Below are 18,108 nucleotides of genomic sequence, written 5' to 3' on the forward strand. Positions count from 1 at the left end.
ATACTAATTTTACTTGGCCTCATGTTTTACATGACTTGTACAATTAATTGTTCATATCAGCTGAAACTCTGCAGTAGGAACATTTTTATGTTCCTTTAAGAATTTGAACAAATGGCCAGGTAATTATACATTTGTCCTAATTTGCATCAGCGGTGAAGATCTTGAGTTTCTCCAAAGTTAATCCACAGTTTACATAAAATATGTGGTGGTGAACAAAGTTAAATCTCACCTTCTTTCAGTTTTGTCAGATAAGTGGTTTTTTTTTTTTTTTTTTTTCCCTCAACAAAAAAGGTTTTAAATTTGCAGTTCAGTAGTCTCACACACATATTCCTTTTTCCTCATTTTATGACCATGTGTAGTGGCTACAATTCAGGAGGGTGAATGCATTTTTTTTTTTTTTCTTCTCCTTCCCACCCCTTCCACCTCCAATTTTAGACAAGCAAAGTGATAACTGCAGTGGTTACAGAAAACAGTCCGTTCACTGGTGGCTTTTAATTGTACTTATCCGAGTCAATACACCTCAGAATTGTTTACTTTGTTAGGCACACTTGTGTGCTAAAGGGAATGATCTTTGTCTTGGGGATTCTAAGGTGTTGTGTGTCATTGCACTTTGCAATTTATACATAGAATTGACCTTTGGAACACGAACTATGCTATGTACAAAGCGCTTTCAGTCCGGTGTGCTCAGATTGCTTTTAAGACAAAGGATTCTTTTCGTATGAACATCATTGAAATGTTTACATGACGCTGGAGGTGAGTGTTGGCTCCGCTGATGAGTTTGACATGGAATTTGACAAGCTCACACACCTGCCTGTCAGCCTGAGAAGGTCTGATTTGATCATTTGCTTTTCCTCTATTTATGCAGTCTAAATGTATTCCACAAACAGTTAGCTATTAGTCAAAGGTTAACTGTCATCCTGCTCTTGTTGGACTGTTGAAACACTGCCAGTTTCCTGAAACCAACAATGTAAAATGAGCCTTGTGGCTCCCTTGCAGTTTTTTTTTTTTTTTTTTTTTCTTCTTCCCCCTCCATCTTCTGATTTGCTTACCTTCATTTCAGTTTTTTTTTTTTTTTTTTTTTTTTTTTTTTTTTTTTTTTTTTTTTTTTTTTAAAACATGTAATTCAGCTAGCCCACTTAATGTTGATTGGTTCCTAACTTCCTGAAAGATGTTTGTTCACTCTAAGATGGCCTTAAAGTCTGTGATATATCTGGCTTAATGGCCAAATGGGACTTGCTCTTTGTCTGAAAATGAATTTCTAAGGGTGAGGGAGATGGTGCTTCAGAGTGGTTGTAATGAACAAGGGGACGTGACTCTCGAGTGGTTAGTGGTGACTCGGGCAATCGTAACCGATGACTCGGTCACCGTGATCTTAATTCGGAAATGACCATTTAACCATGCATCTCAGTTGGAAACGGTCATTTGGACCAGAAATTGGGTTTTCCAAAGCAATCATGGCTTTGTGGCTGTGACATTAACTCCTGCCCAAGTGCTTCAAGCATTCAGATGGTTACATGTTGGTTATGAGCAGTGATGAACATCCTGTTTGTGGATACACCACTTTTGACCTCAAGTCTCCGCTGTGGTTTTCAGTGTAATGCACCGTACTGAACCTTTTTTAATTTTTAACTTTGAGTTGTAAACTGTGGCCTCTTGGTTTTGTTACCTGAGTAATTACAATTGATTGAACCCTTAACTGAGGATACCACATCACGGTAGCCGTGTACCTTGGTCATACCTTCAGGTGTGTAACATGGGTTGCCCTGTGGCACCGGCTTTCTGGGGAAAACATAACGTCCACAAATCTTTTAACCAGTTTATTTTCAATGCCATTATAATTGTTTTAGTAATCACTGTGTGTGTTGTATAAAATGATATATTTCCACTTTTGAAGGTGAAAAGATGACTGAATCTTGAATGGAAGCAGAGACTCATTTTATTAGTGAATAACTATTTTAAGATTGTGACTATCAAGTGTAAGCAAACCCTGTTTCACAATGCCATTACAATAAATCTTCTTACATAAAAATGGAGCAGCTTTTTTTTCCCCCCTCCCTTCTTCCCCACCCCCCCATACATGAAGTCTGTCCTTATGAGTTAAGCTTGGTTACTAAACAGTTTTGCGTTACCAGAGACTGTATGTCAATGTTCTCTCAGGTAAGGAAATCTTTAATATACTTTACAGCTTTTACTCCATACGGGGCAAAGGAACAAGTTGTGCGCCTGATTTGTGTGGCTTCCTGTCAATCTGCTGGATTTCTGAATCTTATATTAACACCATTAATTTTTCAGTAGTTAAGTACTTTCAGCTCTATAACCAGCTGCTATCTTGATGACATGGATGAGGTTTTTTTTTTTTTTTTTTTTTTTTTTTTTTCCTCTGCTGTCATAGCAGTCATGCAGATTGACTATAGAGGTGCATTCACACTTGGCACCCAGTTACAAGGCTGGATATTAATATTAAAGTTGACATATTTGTGTCATCAATGTCCGTTATCTGGTGTATGTGTTAGTATGTACACTTCTTTAAACATCTATATATGTGTCCATTATTGCCTCTTTCCGTACCAATCCAATGTCTTCCAGTACCTGCCCCATGCATGAAGTATGTCAATAGTATGAACAGAGCAGCCAGACTCAAGAATGAGGAAGCCATACGGTCCAGGACCTCCCCCAACAGGCGCTTATTTTAAGGACTTAGTGACGGTTCTAAAGTGGTCTGACCTTACATGTGAATTGCACTGAAATACTGGAATGGCACAAGGACAATAAAATATGTAGCACGCACAACTGTCGAAGCAGGGGACTGCAGAACAAGAGTGCCCTTGGGCTCCAGCTGGGCGTACTCAGCACATAGCTTGCTTTTCTGAGGTTGGCAGGTTCCCCTTGAGTCAGCAAACACTGGAATGTCCAGCTGTGTCCACGAAGGCTGTGAAATCTAGAGCAGCAGCCAGGAATGGCAGCATCCTCACTCCGCTCCACCTGCTGTGATGCATCGTCCTAGCAGACAGTGGTTTTTCCACCAAAACGCTACCCAGAAATTTAATTTTCAGCACTCGCCCTTCCTTCCCTCCACGTATGGGCAATGACTGTCTGTCCATTGCGGGGTTGTAAAGCGTCTCATGCTTCTGGAGATAGGACACAGACGGCCAGCGCTGCCAGTCCGTCACAGGACAATATCTCGCTCATACTCGCATTCGTATACGGCGGGCAGTGTGCAGTTCATCTGAAACACGTCTTTGGACTGTTCGAGGAAACCCATGTGAACGCAGGGGCTGTACAGACCCGTTGAAACCCACATCTCCACTGATAGCCCAGAAGCTGTAAGTCAGCAGTGCTACCTATTACTCCACCATGTAGCGCTCTTAACATGCAATAGTTTACTGGATAAAACTGTGATCCATACTGGCGGAGTACAGCAATAAATTATACTAATAGTTCCGGGTTCTAAGAACTTGTGCAAATCTGAAAGTGAAAAAATGTAGCAAAGAATATGGATTCAGTGAAGTGACTGCCACAGGACCCAACGCATACTTTCTTTCAGTAACCCGGTGATTTCGGTTTAATCCCCGGTGCGTTAGTCGGAAGTGCTGTGGAGAATGCGTGCCTTCATCGGGGGGGGGTTCTATTTTTATGTACCGTGACAGCCTAATCTAACGGCACACGATGGTTTCGCTGCTGTAATGGCAGCTACAGGAAGTGAGTAACCGCAGTGTTTTATCGGCAGGGGGGTTAGGGTTATGTAGCTGCAAACAAAGACCACTATCCAGATAATTCAAGGCCTTTCCCAGGTTTTTAAATTTTTTTTATTAATTTATTTAACCTGACAACTTGTTTTAGTAAAGGAGCCAGTTCTTGGAAAAGTTGCTCTTTGGCTTGTTTTCTGTTGAAATTTGACTCGAGCAATCTTTGATCTTGCTCTGCATACTAGATGTAGCTGTCATGACCTGTTTGCATCAGTCAGCTCCCGGTCGCTGCAGATCGAGGCTTGAACACATCGAAACAGAATGCTCTTTTCTGCAGTCTGCCAGCCTTGTTAGTATCTCGCACGCCTTTTCAAGAAGGGAGATCATTCGTGCCATCTGCTGTGGGCCCCTGGTTAGCATTCCCAGCTTTCCAATCACTGCATTGCACTGCACTCCATCATTTCCCCAGGGCATGGCGACCTCACAGCCACAGAGAGCGTTGAGACTCACTCGCAGTGATGCATCCTGCCCTCTTTCCATCTCATGGAGAATTAGACTCGTTGCAGCAAAGACCTTCTGTGGCAGATGCATCCATGTCATACTCCACCCAAGTTCATCAGTGGCTGGGGGGGGTTCGCCATGACTTGAGCTCTGCGGGCCACCGCTATTTTTCTGTCACTTCTCCATCAGCCATCAGCACGGCGGTCCACATTCACTGACAGACTCCGCCCTCTAGAAGGTAGCCCTTTGTAGGCATGACCTTTCCAGTGCGGGGATCCCTCACGTTGGCTTTAGAGAAGCATGTGGCTTTACAGTATGAATATCATTCAGAAGAGGTCGCGTCAAGGGCGCGCTCTCATTTGAAGGCACTTGGCATTTGGTCTCTAGACTCTGCTGTGACATAACAAGCATCTGAAGGAGCCTGGTGTAGCAGTCACAAATACGTTCGATTACGTTGTCTCTAAGGACAACCGTTTACGATTAACGACTGATCAGAGTAATCCGACAATGTCATACGACCGCCTAGAGTTGATTAGTGTTTTACTCTTTGACTTACGTATTTAATGTGCTTCATATTTTGGACCTTTTTAAAACACTCAACAATATACAATATATTCTATTAACATAGTAAGTTCCCTTTGGTAAAGGTGTCATTCACAAAATGGGTAATGTTCTAAAACTCTACATGATGTTTCTTCCAAAGTGCGCCAGTAAAAACAAGCATTGTAAAACTGCATTATGTTCAACGTGTTGCATAATGTGAGCTTTTTACTGTACTGTTTAGTTTTATTGCAGAAAAGCTGATAGCGCCAAGTGCAATCTACATTAAAATGACAGGAAGAAAATGATCTAACAGTATTCAGTTATTTCTTCAAAAAAAGTGCGGGATGTAAAAGGTTATTGTAAAATCACCGTGGTTCCCTACCATAACCTTTGCTAAAGCCCTACTAATGTACAGTATCGTCCTGACAGGAGCTAATGTGAAGCAGGTAAAATGCTAAAATGTAAAACATTAAGTGGACTTTAAGCCACTTTGGATCACTAAATGATATAAGAAGAAATAATGTGATAAGAGTATGTAAGATAAGAGTATGTGATATATAAGGTATGGAGCAGAATAAAAATGTTAGAGATAAAACTGGCATTAGCTTTATGATCATGTAATTGGATTAAAAATCAACCTTTAGGAAATGGTGGGAGGGGGAGATTTTGGATGTCTAATCGGTGGATAACTGTTATTTTTGAGTGGAGGTTATTACATGTGTTCCTTGTGCATATGGGAGTCCTTCAAGATTATTAATGATTGCATCTCACACCTCTAGTCTGGTTCATGCATGTAATTCTATTAATATAATCTGAGTGCATCCCAGCATTATACAGCTTTTATTAATTTTGACTGTGTTGTAAATTTGGCTTGAGTTACAAACAAAATAAGTTATGAACCCTCCTGCCCCCTTTCCATTTGTAAGGTGAGGAGCCCTGTTATTTATATCTACACCCCTCAACAAATGTTTAGGTATCTACATATTTTGCTGACATCTTGTGGTGGTATTTTACTGCAATATGGCAAAAGGATATTTGTAGGTTTTCATGATGGCTGCTTATATAATAATAATAATAATATGTATTGTTAACACACAACACCTGTGCAGATGTAACACATTATGGACAATATACAACCCACTGTAGATGTAATTAGAAATCAGAAACATTTTTCTGAATTTTTATATATTAATTTAGCACTATATTTGAATTAAGAAAACCCTTAGTTGGAAATACATAACTTAGGTATTGATGCAAAAAAAAAAATCAAAATATTCTACAATATATTTCAAATATATTGAAAATATATATTCAATAATAAATATTTTCAAGATACATTGATATAGATATATCAATCATATATTAATATATATAGCTCCTCCATGAACCGCCACCTTATCGTGGTGGAGGGGTTTGAGTGCCTGAATGAGTCCAGGAGCTATGTTGTCTGGGGCTACATGCCCCTGGTAGGGTCTCCCATGGCAGACAGGTCCTGGATGACAGACGAGACAAAGCGCGGTTCAAAAACCCCTTATGACGAAAAAATCAAGGCGTCCGTTTACCCCGCCCGGTATGGGGTCACCGGGGCCCCACCCTGGAGCCAGGCCTGGGGGGGGGGGCTCGCATGCGAGCGCCTGGTGGCCAGGTCTATGCCCACGGGGCCTGGCCGGGCTCAGCCCGAAGCCACAACGTGGAGCCGCTCTTCGGTGGGCTCACCACCTGCCGGAGAAACCGTAAGGGGCCGGTGCGTTGTGATTTGGGCGGTGGTCGGGGCCGAGTGCCCGGCCGACCCAAACCTTGGGCGCCAACTCTGGTTTTTGGGACTTGGAATGTCACCTCACTGGCGGGGAAGGAGCCTGAGCTGGTGCGGGAAGTTGAGAGATACCGTCTAGATATAGTCGGGCTCACTTCCACTCACAGCTTGGGTTCTGGAACCACTCTACTCGATCGAGGGTGGACTCTCCACTATTCTGGCGTTGCCCAAGGTGAGAGGCGGCGGGCTGGTGTGGGCTTATTAATAGCCCCCCAGTTCAGCCGCCATGTGTTGGAGTCTACCCCGGTGAATGAGAGGGTCATCTCCCTACGCCTTCGGGTCAGGGAACGGTCTCTCACTGTCGTTTGTGCTTATGCGCCTAGCGGCAGTGTAGAGTACCCGGCCTTTTTAGAGTCCCTGGGGGGCGTGCTGGAAAGCGCTCCCACTGGGGACTCTGTCGTTCTACTGGGGGACTTTAACGCCCACGTGGGCAGCGACAGTGATACCTGGAGGGGCGTGATTGGGAGGAACGGCCTCCCTGATCTGAACCCGAGCGGTGAGTTGTTATTGGATTTCTGTGCTAGTCGCGGTTTATCCATAACGAACACCATGTTCATGCATAAGGGTGTCCACCAGTGCACTTGGCACCAGGACACCCTAGGTCGGAGGTCGATGATCGACTTTGTAGTCGTTTCTTCTGACCTTCGGCCATATGTCTTGGACACTCGGGTGAAGAGAGGGGCTGAGCTGTCAACTGATCACCACCTGGTGGTGAGTTGGATTCGATGGCGGGGGAAAAAGCTGGACAGACCTGGCAGGCCCAAACGCATAGTGAGGGTCTGTTGGGAACGTTTGGCGGAGGCCCCTGTCAGAGAGGTCTTCAACTCCCACCTCCGACAGAGTTTCAACCAGGTCCCGAGGGAGGTGGGGGACATTGAGTCTGAATGGACTATGTTCCGCTCCTCCATTGTCGGTGCGGCGGTTCGGAGCTGCGGCCATAAGGTCTCCGGTGCCTGTCGCGGCGGCAATCCCCGAACACGGTGGTGGACACCGGAAGTAAGGGATGCCGTCAAGCTGAAGAAGGAGTTCTATCGGGCCTGGCTGGCTCATGGGACTCCTGAAGCAGCTGACAGGTACCGACGGGCCAAACGGAGCGCGGCTCTGGCAGTCGCCGCGGCAAAAACTCGGGCTTGGGAGGAGTTCGGTGAGGCCATGGAGGAAGACTTTCGGTCGGCCTCAAAGAGATTCTGGCAAACCGTCCGGCGACTCAGAGGGGGGAAGCGGTGTTCCACGAACACTGTTTACAGTGGAAGTGGTGCGCTGCTGACCTCAGCTGAGGATGTTCTCGGGCGGTGGAAGGAGTACTTTGAGGATCTCCTCAATCCCTCCGACACGCCTTCCGTAGAGGAAGCTGAGGCTGGGGACTTGGAGGGGGACTCGTCCATTACCCTGGCTGAAGTTGCTGAGGTAGTCAAAAAACTCCTCGGTGGCAAGGCTTCGGGGGTGGATGAGATCCGCCCCGAGTTTCTCAAGTCTCTGGATGTTGTGGGGCTGTCTTGGCTGACACGCCTCTGCAGCATCGCGTGGAGTTCGGGAACGGTGCCTCTGGACTGGCAGACCGGGGTGGTGGTCCCTCTTTTTAAGAAGGGGGACCGGAGATTGTGTTCCAACTACAGGGGGATCACACTCCTTAGCCTCCCTGGGAAAGTCTATGCCAGGGTACTGGAAAGGAGAATCCGACCGATAGTCGAACCTCGGATTCAGGAGGAGCAATGCGGTTTTCGCCCTGGCCGTGGAACACTGGACCAGCTCTATACCCTCACTAGGGTGCTGGAGGGTTCGTGGGAGTTTGCCCAACCAGTCCATATGTGTTTTGTGGAGCTGGAGAAGGCATTCGACCGTGTCCCTCGTGGCATCCTGTGGGGGGTGCTTCGGGGTTATGGGGTTCGGGGCTCGTTGCTACGGGCTGTTCGTTCCCTGTATGACCGGAGCAGGAGCTTGGTTCGCATTGCCGGCAGTAAGTCAGACCTGTTCCCGGTGCATGTTGGACTCCGCCAGGGCTGCCCTTTGTCACCGATTCTGTTCATTATTTTTATGGACAGAATTTCTAGGTGCAGTCAGGGAACGGAGGGTGTCTGTTTTGGTGGCCGCGAGATCTCGTCTCTGCTTTTTGCGGACGATGTGGTCCTGTTGGCTTCATCAAGTCAAGACTTGCAGCGTGCACTGGGGAGGTTTGCAGCCGAGTGCGAAGCGGCGGGGATGAGAATCAGCACCTCCAAATCCGAGGCCATGGTTCTCAGTCGGAAAAAGGTGGATTGCCCCCTCCGGGTTAGGGGGGAGTTGCTCCCTCAAGTGGAGGAGTTTAAGTATCTCGGGGTCTTGTTCACGAGTGAGGGAAAAATGGAGCGGCAGGTTGACAGACGGATCGGTGCGGCGTCCGCAGTAATGCGGTCATTGTACCGGTCTGTTGTGGTGAAGAGGGAGCTGAGTCGTAAGGCGAAGCTCTCAATTTACCGGTCGATCTACGTTCCTACCCTCACCTATGGTCATGAACTCTGGATCATGACCGAAAGAATGAGATCGCGGATACAAGCGGCAGAAATGAGTTTCCTCCGCAGAGTGGCTGGGCGCACCCTTAGGGATAGGGTGAGGAGCTCAGTCACCCGGGAGGAGCTCGGAGTAGAGCCGCTGCTCCTCCGCATCGAGAGGAGCCAGTTGAGGTGGCTCGGGCATCTGTTCCGGATGCCTCCTGGACGCCTCCCTGGGGAGGTGCTCCGGGCTTGTCCCACTGGGAGGAGGCCTTGGGGCAGACCCAGGACACGTTGGAGAGACTATGTCTCCCGGCTGGCCTGGGAACGCCTTGGGGTTCCCCCAGAGGAACTGGAGGAGGTGTGCGGGGAGAGGGAGGTCTGGAGTACTCTGCTCGGACTGCTGCCCCCGCGACCCGGCCCCGGATAAAAGCGGAGGAAGATGGATGGATGGATATTAATATATTATAAATATATTCAAAATAAATATATTCAAAAAATACATATTCAAAAATATTCTACAATATAAATATATTCAATTCAAAATATTCTACAGCATATTTGCTGTATTTTAACGATGTTTACAAACGGGTGAAGACATAAAGCACAGTGACCAATTATAATAATATTGTAGCTACATGGGCGATTTCAATGAAACCTTTTCACTAAAAGTTTTAGATTTCTTTTAATAATCTGAATAGCAAACAATGGCTAATTTCTATCATCTGATGATATTATAAAGTAACAATAACTAATTATTATACAGCTGTTAAACAATTTCGTTTAAAAAGTTAAACTATATACTATGTCTTTTCCACACAAGATTTACCACAACTTAACCGCTGCGATTTGGCATATATATTTTAGCCGACAGAAAAAAAAAAAAAAAAAAAAAACCTCCTTTAACAGCTTCTTGCCCCTTTAATTACGCGCCATTCTTTCGCGGGTTTCAAGGTCCTGGCAACCCATAACATGCATTCATCTCTGACCAATGAAAACACTCCTGGCGTGCCGAGATAGCCAATCAGGTCACGAATTTAGGGAACCGATTTTAAACGTTCGTCGAGCTGTCGTGGTTTGTGTGCGCTGGGCACGTTGTTCCTCAGAATCATCTCCCAGCTTAAAAGAAGCGCGTGTCCACCAGTGTAAAACTGCTTAGCAGCTTCACGGCCACCGGCATTGCGGGAATAAAATATTTTACTGAGTTTTCTGCACTGGTTGTCTACGTCACGGATTGAGTCGTCTTGAGTTTCAGAGTAATTCGGAAAAGCAAGACCGAAAACGGACGGAGATTCGCTGCAGGCGAGATGCCGTCCTGCGCGGACGATTACGAAATCTTGCACGCAATAGGCTCCGGATCTTTTGGGCAATGTCAAAAAATACGGAGGAAGAGCGATGGAAAGGTAATGATGGTTGTTAATTGACACTATTTTTTTTTTCTTTCCCGTCACCTTCGCTCGATGTGGTCTGTTGCGCCCCCTGTCGTTTAAATCTGTCTGTGTTAAACGCTCAGCTGCGACCTCCGTGCGTCACAGCTAAGGCCGGTTCACTATAAACTTTATGTATTGTTTTTCTCGTCATCTTTTGGCTTATTGTGAGTTTAATGAAATCACGTATTCTCTAGATTAAGATTTCTTTGACTTCGTATTAGTTATGTCACAGCTAGATTGAAGGGAGTTGTACAAAATAGGTCCTCGACTTATGAACAGGTGGCCGGGACTCGGGAGCTTGGGGGAAGTGTGTTTGTAACTCGAATCATTTAGTTCGTAACTCCAAGGTTCTATAAATGCTCTATAAAAAAAGCACTGCTTCCATGTATTCATCTGTTATCGATCAATAACTGCTTGCCTTGCCCGCTGTTCGGCTGTGATGGGCTAAAGCCTATCAAACATTAGGTGTGAGGCCGTGTACAGCCTGGATAGGGTTCTAGGACATTGTACTGTAAGACAATAAAGTGGAAAAACTCTTGATAAAAATATAATAATTTTATACTATATTAAAACTTGTTTTAAAAAAATAACTACATGTAATGTCCACACCCACCCATTCAATGACACTGCAGATTGATCATATAATTATAAGCCTGTCCGGTGTTGATCTGCTTCAGGCCTTTTTCAACTTTGTGTGTCCAGTTAATAAAAGCTTAATTAAATGCGTTCCTCAGTTTTATTTATGCATAAGGCAATTTAAAAATCTTAAGCATAGCTATAGTAAATTAAAAAAAAAAAAAAAAAAAAATTAAAATACATTTTATGTATTTTAAGTTAAAATAAACTTATTATAGCTGGAAAATACTGTCTCCACAATCTTCTGTTCAATGTTGACTTTTTAACTGAATGATCAGTAAATGCTCAACTTGTGTCATCATGTTATTGATAACATCACTAATGCCATACGTGAACTGTAAACACTATTGAAATGAGTTCAGTGAACACAAAAAGTGGAAACTGCCTCAGTAAACTAGAAAATGTCTGTTTTCAAAAATTTGTAACTTGTATGTTGATAACGTGCGGAGCTAGTGTATTGTTGGTGATTAGTAGCTTAGCTAACATGTCCTTACAGAAACAGTTTTATCTGATGTAATTCAGGGTTAAATACCCTTACCAATACAGGTGGTCCCTGACTTATTATGATTTGACTTATGATTTTTTTTTTTTTTTTTTTTTTTTTTTTAACTTCATGGTGGTGAGCTAGCGATAGACATTCAGTAGAAACTGTACTTCGAATTTTGATATCCTCTCCCCCACCCGGCCAAGTGATACACAGAGCAATACTCTCTCGCGATGCTGGCCAGCGATCCGTACCTCGTAGTCTGTCAAGCACGTGTGTATTAAATGCAGTTTTAACTTACGATGGGTTTCGTGGAACTTAACCCCATTGTAAATCGGGGACCACCTGTATTACTAAGGACTGGGTCTCGAACTAACAAACGGTTACAAGTCAATGACTACTATAATAGTTAAAAGGAATTTTTTTTTTTTTTTTTTTTTTTTAAAGTGAAAAAAATGGCTTCAATTACTTGGTGCATTACTTTTTTTTTCTGAAGATTTTAGTATGGAAAGTGCTGGACTATGGGGCCATGGCAGAGGCAGAAAAACAGATGTTGGTGTCGGAGGTGAACCTTCTGCGGGAGCTAAAGCACCCCAACATTGTGCGGTACTATGACCGTATCGTGGACCGCACCAACAAGACCCTGTACATCATCATGGAGCACTGCGAGGGGGGTGACCTATCCACCATCATCTCCAAGTGCATCAAGGAAAGGTGTGTGTGTGTGTGTGTGTGTGTGTGTGTGTGTGTGTGTGTCAGTCAACTGGTCAAAGGTTCTACATACACATGTACCTCAACTTACATCTGAGACTGGAAATTGGTTTAATAGTGCATGTAAGGCCAGTCAGCTTAAGTTCAGTCCCTCAATTTACTTGCGTTACCTTGTGTGAAAACAAGAGTTAACAAAGTTATAATGGATTATGAACTCACTGTAAGACTGTTGTTTTCATCGACCACTTGAACAATCCAGGGCCTTGGCGTTCCTCTCCTGGAAGCACAGGCTGTACACTGTACACTGTACACTCCATAGGGTACGCTGTGGAGAGGACGAGAGTTCGTTGCAGGACTTTTAAAAAGGATTAATAGCAACATTAAAGTTAAGTCTACATGGGTCGATGAAACAGAGGCACAGCAAAGGAAATGGTGGAGCAGAGGAAGGGGAGTTACCCCAGGAAGGAACCATTGTTCGCTTCAGAGCACCCTACAGTTTAATGGAGGATGGTGTGAGAAGACTGTATTAAATGTGACCTTAAATACCAACTAGGTGTCTCATTTATGGCTGGGGACAAAACACCAGTGGCTATGAAGATGGAATTGGTTCTTCTTGTCACGTTCAGTTTGCAATTGAACAGTTTCATAGACACACACAGACTGAACCCAAGTGGGGTCGCGGTGAACCGGAGCCTAACCCGGCAACACAGGGTGCAGGGCTGGAGGGGGAGGGGACATACCTAGGATGGGACAGCAGTCCATCACAAGGCACCCCAAGTGAGGCTCGAACCCCAGATCCACCAGAGAGCATGCACAGGTCAAACCCACCAGTGTAGTAGACGCGTATCTGAATTTATTTACTGGGTATTTTCTGTTAAACGTTCCACTATTGCAATTCAACATACTATATATGCTGTAAGTCTTAGTTTCTTTGTATAAACTTGTAAAAGCTGTACCCACCATAAACTGTTAGGCGTGCATGTAATGATTGGTCCTGCTCCACTATTGAGTTCCTATTCTGAGGCTGTTTTCACTTTGTTAGAGAAGTTTTAGAGAATAAAATGGTGGGGGGGAAAAAAAAAAAAAATAAACGAATGAGCTGGGGAAATGTTGGCATCTTTGAAAACTGAGCATTTGTAACACTTGGTACAAATGTACTTGCAAAGGCCCATATAGGTTTGCTTCAAGATGCACAATGATGTGTCGACTTCATCGCGCATCTCATTGTCTCTCCCAGGCGTTACCTGGAGGAGGATTTCATCTTGCGGGTTCTCACGCAGCTCAGCCTGGCACTGAAAGAGTGTCACCGCAGGGGCAGCGACATGCGCACGGTGCTGCACCGGGACCTGAAGCCTGCCAACATCTTTCTAGATGTCAAGAAAAATGTCAAGCTTGGTGACTTTGGTCTGGCCAGAATCCTCAACCACGACACTAGTTTCGCCAAAACGTTTGTGGGGACGCCGTACTACATGTCTCCGGTAGAAGTAATTCTTCAGAAAACATGGTTTTCATGCGGTTGATATTTTTTCGTGCATTGCGATGGCCTGTATGTTGCAGACGCTGTCCACTGACCACCATCCCCGACCCATTCTCTTGCACAGGAACAAATTAACCGGCTTTCATATGACGAGAAGTCGGACATCTGGTCTCTGGGCTGCTTGGTGTATGAGCTCTGTGCCCTGTCGTAAGTATCCGGGACAGAGGGATGAGCGTTTCGTGTCGTTCTGAATGATCGATTATAACTTGTTACTGCTGCGTAGACCTCCGTTCACAGCCTACAACCAGAAAGAGCTGGCGGAGAAAATCTGTGTGGGGAAGTTCAGACGGATTCCATATGTGTATTCCAGTGAGCTGAACACTCTCCTGTCCAGAATGCTTCACCTGAAGGTCAGTCCTGACTGCGAGTACCCCTGGGGTGTAGGGGGGGGCACCGGCAGTTAGAGGGAACGGTGGGGTGGCAGTTTCCAGAGTTGCGGGAATGGAGCCGTATTAGTTCATGAAGAACACTAATGAATAAAATTGCTCACGTGTTCAAACATTCCTTGTACATTTGGTCTGAATTTTGTGATGCGTTGGGTCAAAATCCCAGTAAAGGTTGAATGCGCCACCGTACCCGATGTCCTTTAAGGGACAAGGGTTCCGCTCCCCCCACAAACTGAAATAGAACGGTGAAGAAAAGGCAATTAATGAATAAACTGGAAAATGTGTCTTTGAAAATTCATACGTGAAATGTTCTTATCCTAAGAGGTCAGAGTATAATTATAAGTAACTGAATGGGTTCATAATTCTAGATTCAGTTGTGCAGCAAGGTCGGCAGGTTCTGGTTACATGGTGGAGCCGTTATTGTAATGTTGCGTTCGGTGGAAATTACATCGTGAGACTTGAATGGATGTTTCACTAATTTCGTTACTGGTTAAAATTTATGCGTAATAATTATTTGGTTGGTGCCTCGATATATTAACTTGTTCCAGCGTAATTACTGGTGTTGCAGTTACTGCAGAATACAAAACTGCACAGCCAAGGACTACTTGGACTGACTATAGTCCCGACTTGTGACTTAGGACTACATGAGGCCCTCTGTAGAGTCCATCCTCCAGAGTGACCTGATTGCCCATATGGTGGCGGAGGAGGAGAGGAGGATCCAGGTGAAGCGGCAGCGGAGGCCCTCCCAGACAGAGCGGGAGAAGCCCTCGGACTGTCCGTCGCTCGTTCAGCTGAAGTTGAAAGAGCAACAGCTGCAGGAGCGTGAGAAGGCCCTGAAGGAGCGTGAGGAGAGGCTGGAGAGTGAGCGGGGGGCGGGATCCACACTCTCTACTGCACCACACAAGCAGTAGTCTTCCTGACATGTGCTCTAACTGTAAATAGAACTGGTAGCGTTATAGTTAAGGATCTGGGCGCGAGGCCCGGCTGTGGTGCCCTTCAGATTGGTCCTTATCCATAATTTCTACAGTAAAATTACCAGCTGTATAAATGGGTGAAGTTGTAAGTTGTTTAGGATCTCCTAAGCCAACCAATCAATCGCGAGCAACACACCCAGGACGAGACACCAGCCCGCCACAAGGCACCCCAAGCGGGGCTCGAACCCCAGACCCGCCACACAGCGGGAACCGGTCTCTTAAACGATATGTTAAAATAATTGTGGAAATCTAAAGGGATATCTGATTGCAGTGTCAGTATTTAATCAACATAAAGTTTAATGGCTTAGTCTTTACTCATTTAGTAGACACTTTTCTCCAAGGAGATGCACAACTCCAGGAATAGTGTATTATTCTGAGAGAGAGAGAGAGAGAGAGAGAGAGAGAGATGCGCCGATAAAAATCCTGGAGTGCAGTCAACCACCGTTAACAAGCATACGTTACACAAGTAGCTGTAGGTAGTCTTAGTAGAGTACATTTGTTCTCAACACAGATAATGTAGTCGTAAGTATTATTATACAAGGCATGTTTTTTTTTCATGCACATTTCTCGTTTTTCCGAAAGAACGAGAGCAAGAACTTCTCGCTGAGCAAAGACTGTTTGAAGAGAAGCTTGCAAGGTGAGCCTGTAATTTTTTTTTTTTAAGTTAATTTTAAATTTCTTTTAAGTACTCATCTTTTAGTACAGTTCAGGCCACACTTTTTCACAGCAGCCTAAATAAAGTCTGTGAAGAAGATGAATGTTAGTTTCAAGACTGACTTTGACACATTTACATTTGACTTAGACGCTTTCGTCCATAGCGACTTACAATGGATACTATGTAGTGTTACTAGCCCCACACACCTTATTCACCAAGGTGACTTGCACTGTTAGATACACTACTTTTCAATGGGTCACTCATCCATACATCAATGGAACACACTCTCTCTGTGTCACTCACACACTATGGGGGAACCTGAGCAGTATGTCTTTGGAGTGTGGGAGGAAACCAGAGCACCCAGAGGAAACCCACACAGACACAGGGAGAACATGCAAACTCCACACAGACTGAGCGGGGATAGAACCCATGTTGTCTCGCACCACCCAGGTGCTGAGAGACAGCAGCGCTACTTGCTGTGCCACCGTGACACATGGCTGTCATGGAATTGCTGCAGTCAGCAGTTATTTTTTTTAGAGCGCAAGCAATTATTGCTGCTTTTCATTGTTGCGGCACAGACATTCTGAAGTGTTGTTAGTGCTACAGCTTATGCTTTGTTGATAGTGCGTCTGGCGCGGCTTTGCTGACTCACGCAACCCGAGCACATCATTTGTTCCAGAAAGAGGCAGATTCTCTTACCTGTGAGTGTGTTGGCCATCAGGTGTCGAAATGTGATCTTTAACAGAGCCCATTCGCTGCTGAAGAACTACAGAGTGGGGAAGGTGCAGGAGGCCCCGGTATCACCGGTTTCGAGTGAAATAGGTATGGAGAAGAGGCGAAGACCGCTGGATCCCTTGAATGTCGGACACTGCTAATTCCAGACGTGCTTTTATCACTTCAAATGACTGTTTGCTTGTCCAATGTGCAAATAAATTTTTTTTAGAGATTTAAGAAAGTGTTAATTTTTAGCTATGATGCTGTGAAGACGTGCTGCTGTACTTTTTATTAATTTAAACATGCTGAATTTCTTCATTTTATTTAAGTGAAACTGCACCAGAAACTTTTGTGGACACATTGCTTATTATTCTTTAAAGAAATTATTTAAAAAGACGTAAATTCCTGATCAAAAGTCATATTTGTTTGAAGAGAGCTTTTGACATTAACCTCTATGTTAAAAGCATATTTTTTGATGAGGCTCAAAACATCAATAAAAGGTGAACCATGTTCCTCCATTGACAACTTGTATACATGCAGAGAAAGTGTCATTCTGGGGAAACATGCAATCTATTCAAAGGACTCTTCCCTTGTGTGCAAAGCTCCTAACGACTGGTTAGGACTGAAAAACTACACCTAACATATAATTTGGAGGTTGCGAACTGTAAGGTTAACACTTATCGTCTTCATCCTAGATGAGTTTGCGGAGAACCGTGCGCCAGGGAAGGTCAGCTTTGCTAAGGGCTTCGGAGACCTGCAATCTCATGCCTTGAGTGAAATAAAGGGGAGCTACCAACTGAAAAGCCTCCAGATCCTGGGATTTCGCTAACCAGAGAGCCGCTCTGGCCGCATGGACATCAGGTGTCTGAGAGATGTGAAGACCAACTTGTGTAAAATGACAGGTCACATCTGGGAATGTGAAAAGCCTAATATAGTTCACTTCTAAATTATTGTATATAATGGATGTGTATGTGTGTTTAGCCATTGAAGAAGACTGAGACTTTTGTTTGTGTTTAGAAACATATAATTTAATACTTGTGACTCTTTTTATACATATAACATATATATATATATATATATATATATATATGAACAAAATAATTGAAAGAATCAGAGGAGAAACAGCAGGAAGTCTGTCCAGCAAATGTAATTACTTTTTAAAAAGACTGCATACAAACTTTGCTCATAGCAAGCAGAGGTCTAATGGTTTTTGGCAGTTCCTCATTTTGAATTCCAGACGTTTTCCAGATATCATGAATATAATGACCTGTGGGATCAGTCAGCTCTTTGTTTATTAGCATGATCATATTCTGCATTAGACAGGTCTTTAGTTGTTTCATTGCACACACTTTATACTTGGTACATTATGAAATCTGTATTTTGTAAAGGTTTCAATAATGTAAAATAAAATTGATTTTAAAAGGTGGAAACATCAGTTAAAATGATTTAAATTAAAATTAGATTTTGTAATGTACAGAATATTTGCTGTATTATGTAAGACACTAACATCAAGTTCCTCTCCAAATTTGCATTTTTAATGTGCAGTAACCAGAAGATTAATCATCTGCCA

The 18,108-nt window shown here is 44.2% G+C and overlaps 1 protein-coding gene across 2 annotated transcripts; it reads left to right on the forward strand.

Moving 5' to 3' along the window:
- The first annotated feature begins 10,243 nt into the window (after positions 1-10,243).
- Positions 10,244-17,471, forward strand: nek2 (NIMA-related kinase 2). 2 transcript variants are annotated; one of them, XM_018743642.2, is made up of 9 exons: positions 10,244-10,414; positions 12,058-12,275; positions 13,510-13,750; positions 13,874-13,956; positions 14,033-14,159; positions 14,834-15,056; positions 15,752-15,806; positions 16,570-16,646; positions 17,234-17,471. In XM_018743642.2, exons 1-9 carry the CDS (start codon positions 10,319-10,321, stop codon positions 17,365-17,367), a joined length of 1,254 nt encoding a protein of 417 aa, XP_018599158.2. In that variant the 5' UTR covers positions 10,244-10,318; the 3' UTR covers positions 17,368-17,471. The 2 variants fall into 2 exon arrangements, with proteins under 2 accessions (XP_018599158.2, XP_018599159.2); XM_018743643.2 differs by having other exon boundaries at positions 14,120-14,159.
- The last annotated feature ends 637 nt before the right edge of the window (positions 17,472-18,108 follow it).

This window comes from Scleropages formosus, chromosome 1, assembly GCF_900964775.1.
Source record: "Scleropages formosus chromosome 1, fSclFor1.1, whole genome shotgun sequence".
Taxonomy (NCBI): Eukaryota; Metazoa; Chordata; class Actinopteri; order Osteoglossiformes; family Osteoglossidae; genus Scleropages; species Scleropages formosus.

Excerpts from the sequence above, each read along its gene's own strand:
- nek2 (XM_018743642.2), top strand. The coding sequence starts at position 10,319 with ATGCCGTCCTGCGCGGACGATTACGAAATCTTGCACGCAATAGGCTCC. Across the intron at positions 15,057-15,751 it reads GCGTGAGGAGAGGCTGGAGA|AACGAGAGCAAGAACTTCTC; the intron begins GTGAGCGGGGGG and ends TTTTTCCGAAAG. Across the intron at positions 15,807-16,569 it reads TTTGAAGAGAAGCTTGCAAG|AGCCCATTCGCTGCTGAAGA; the intron begins GTGAGCCTGTAA and ends GATCTTTAACAG.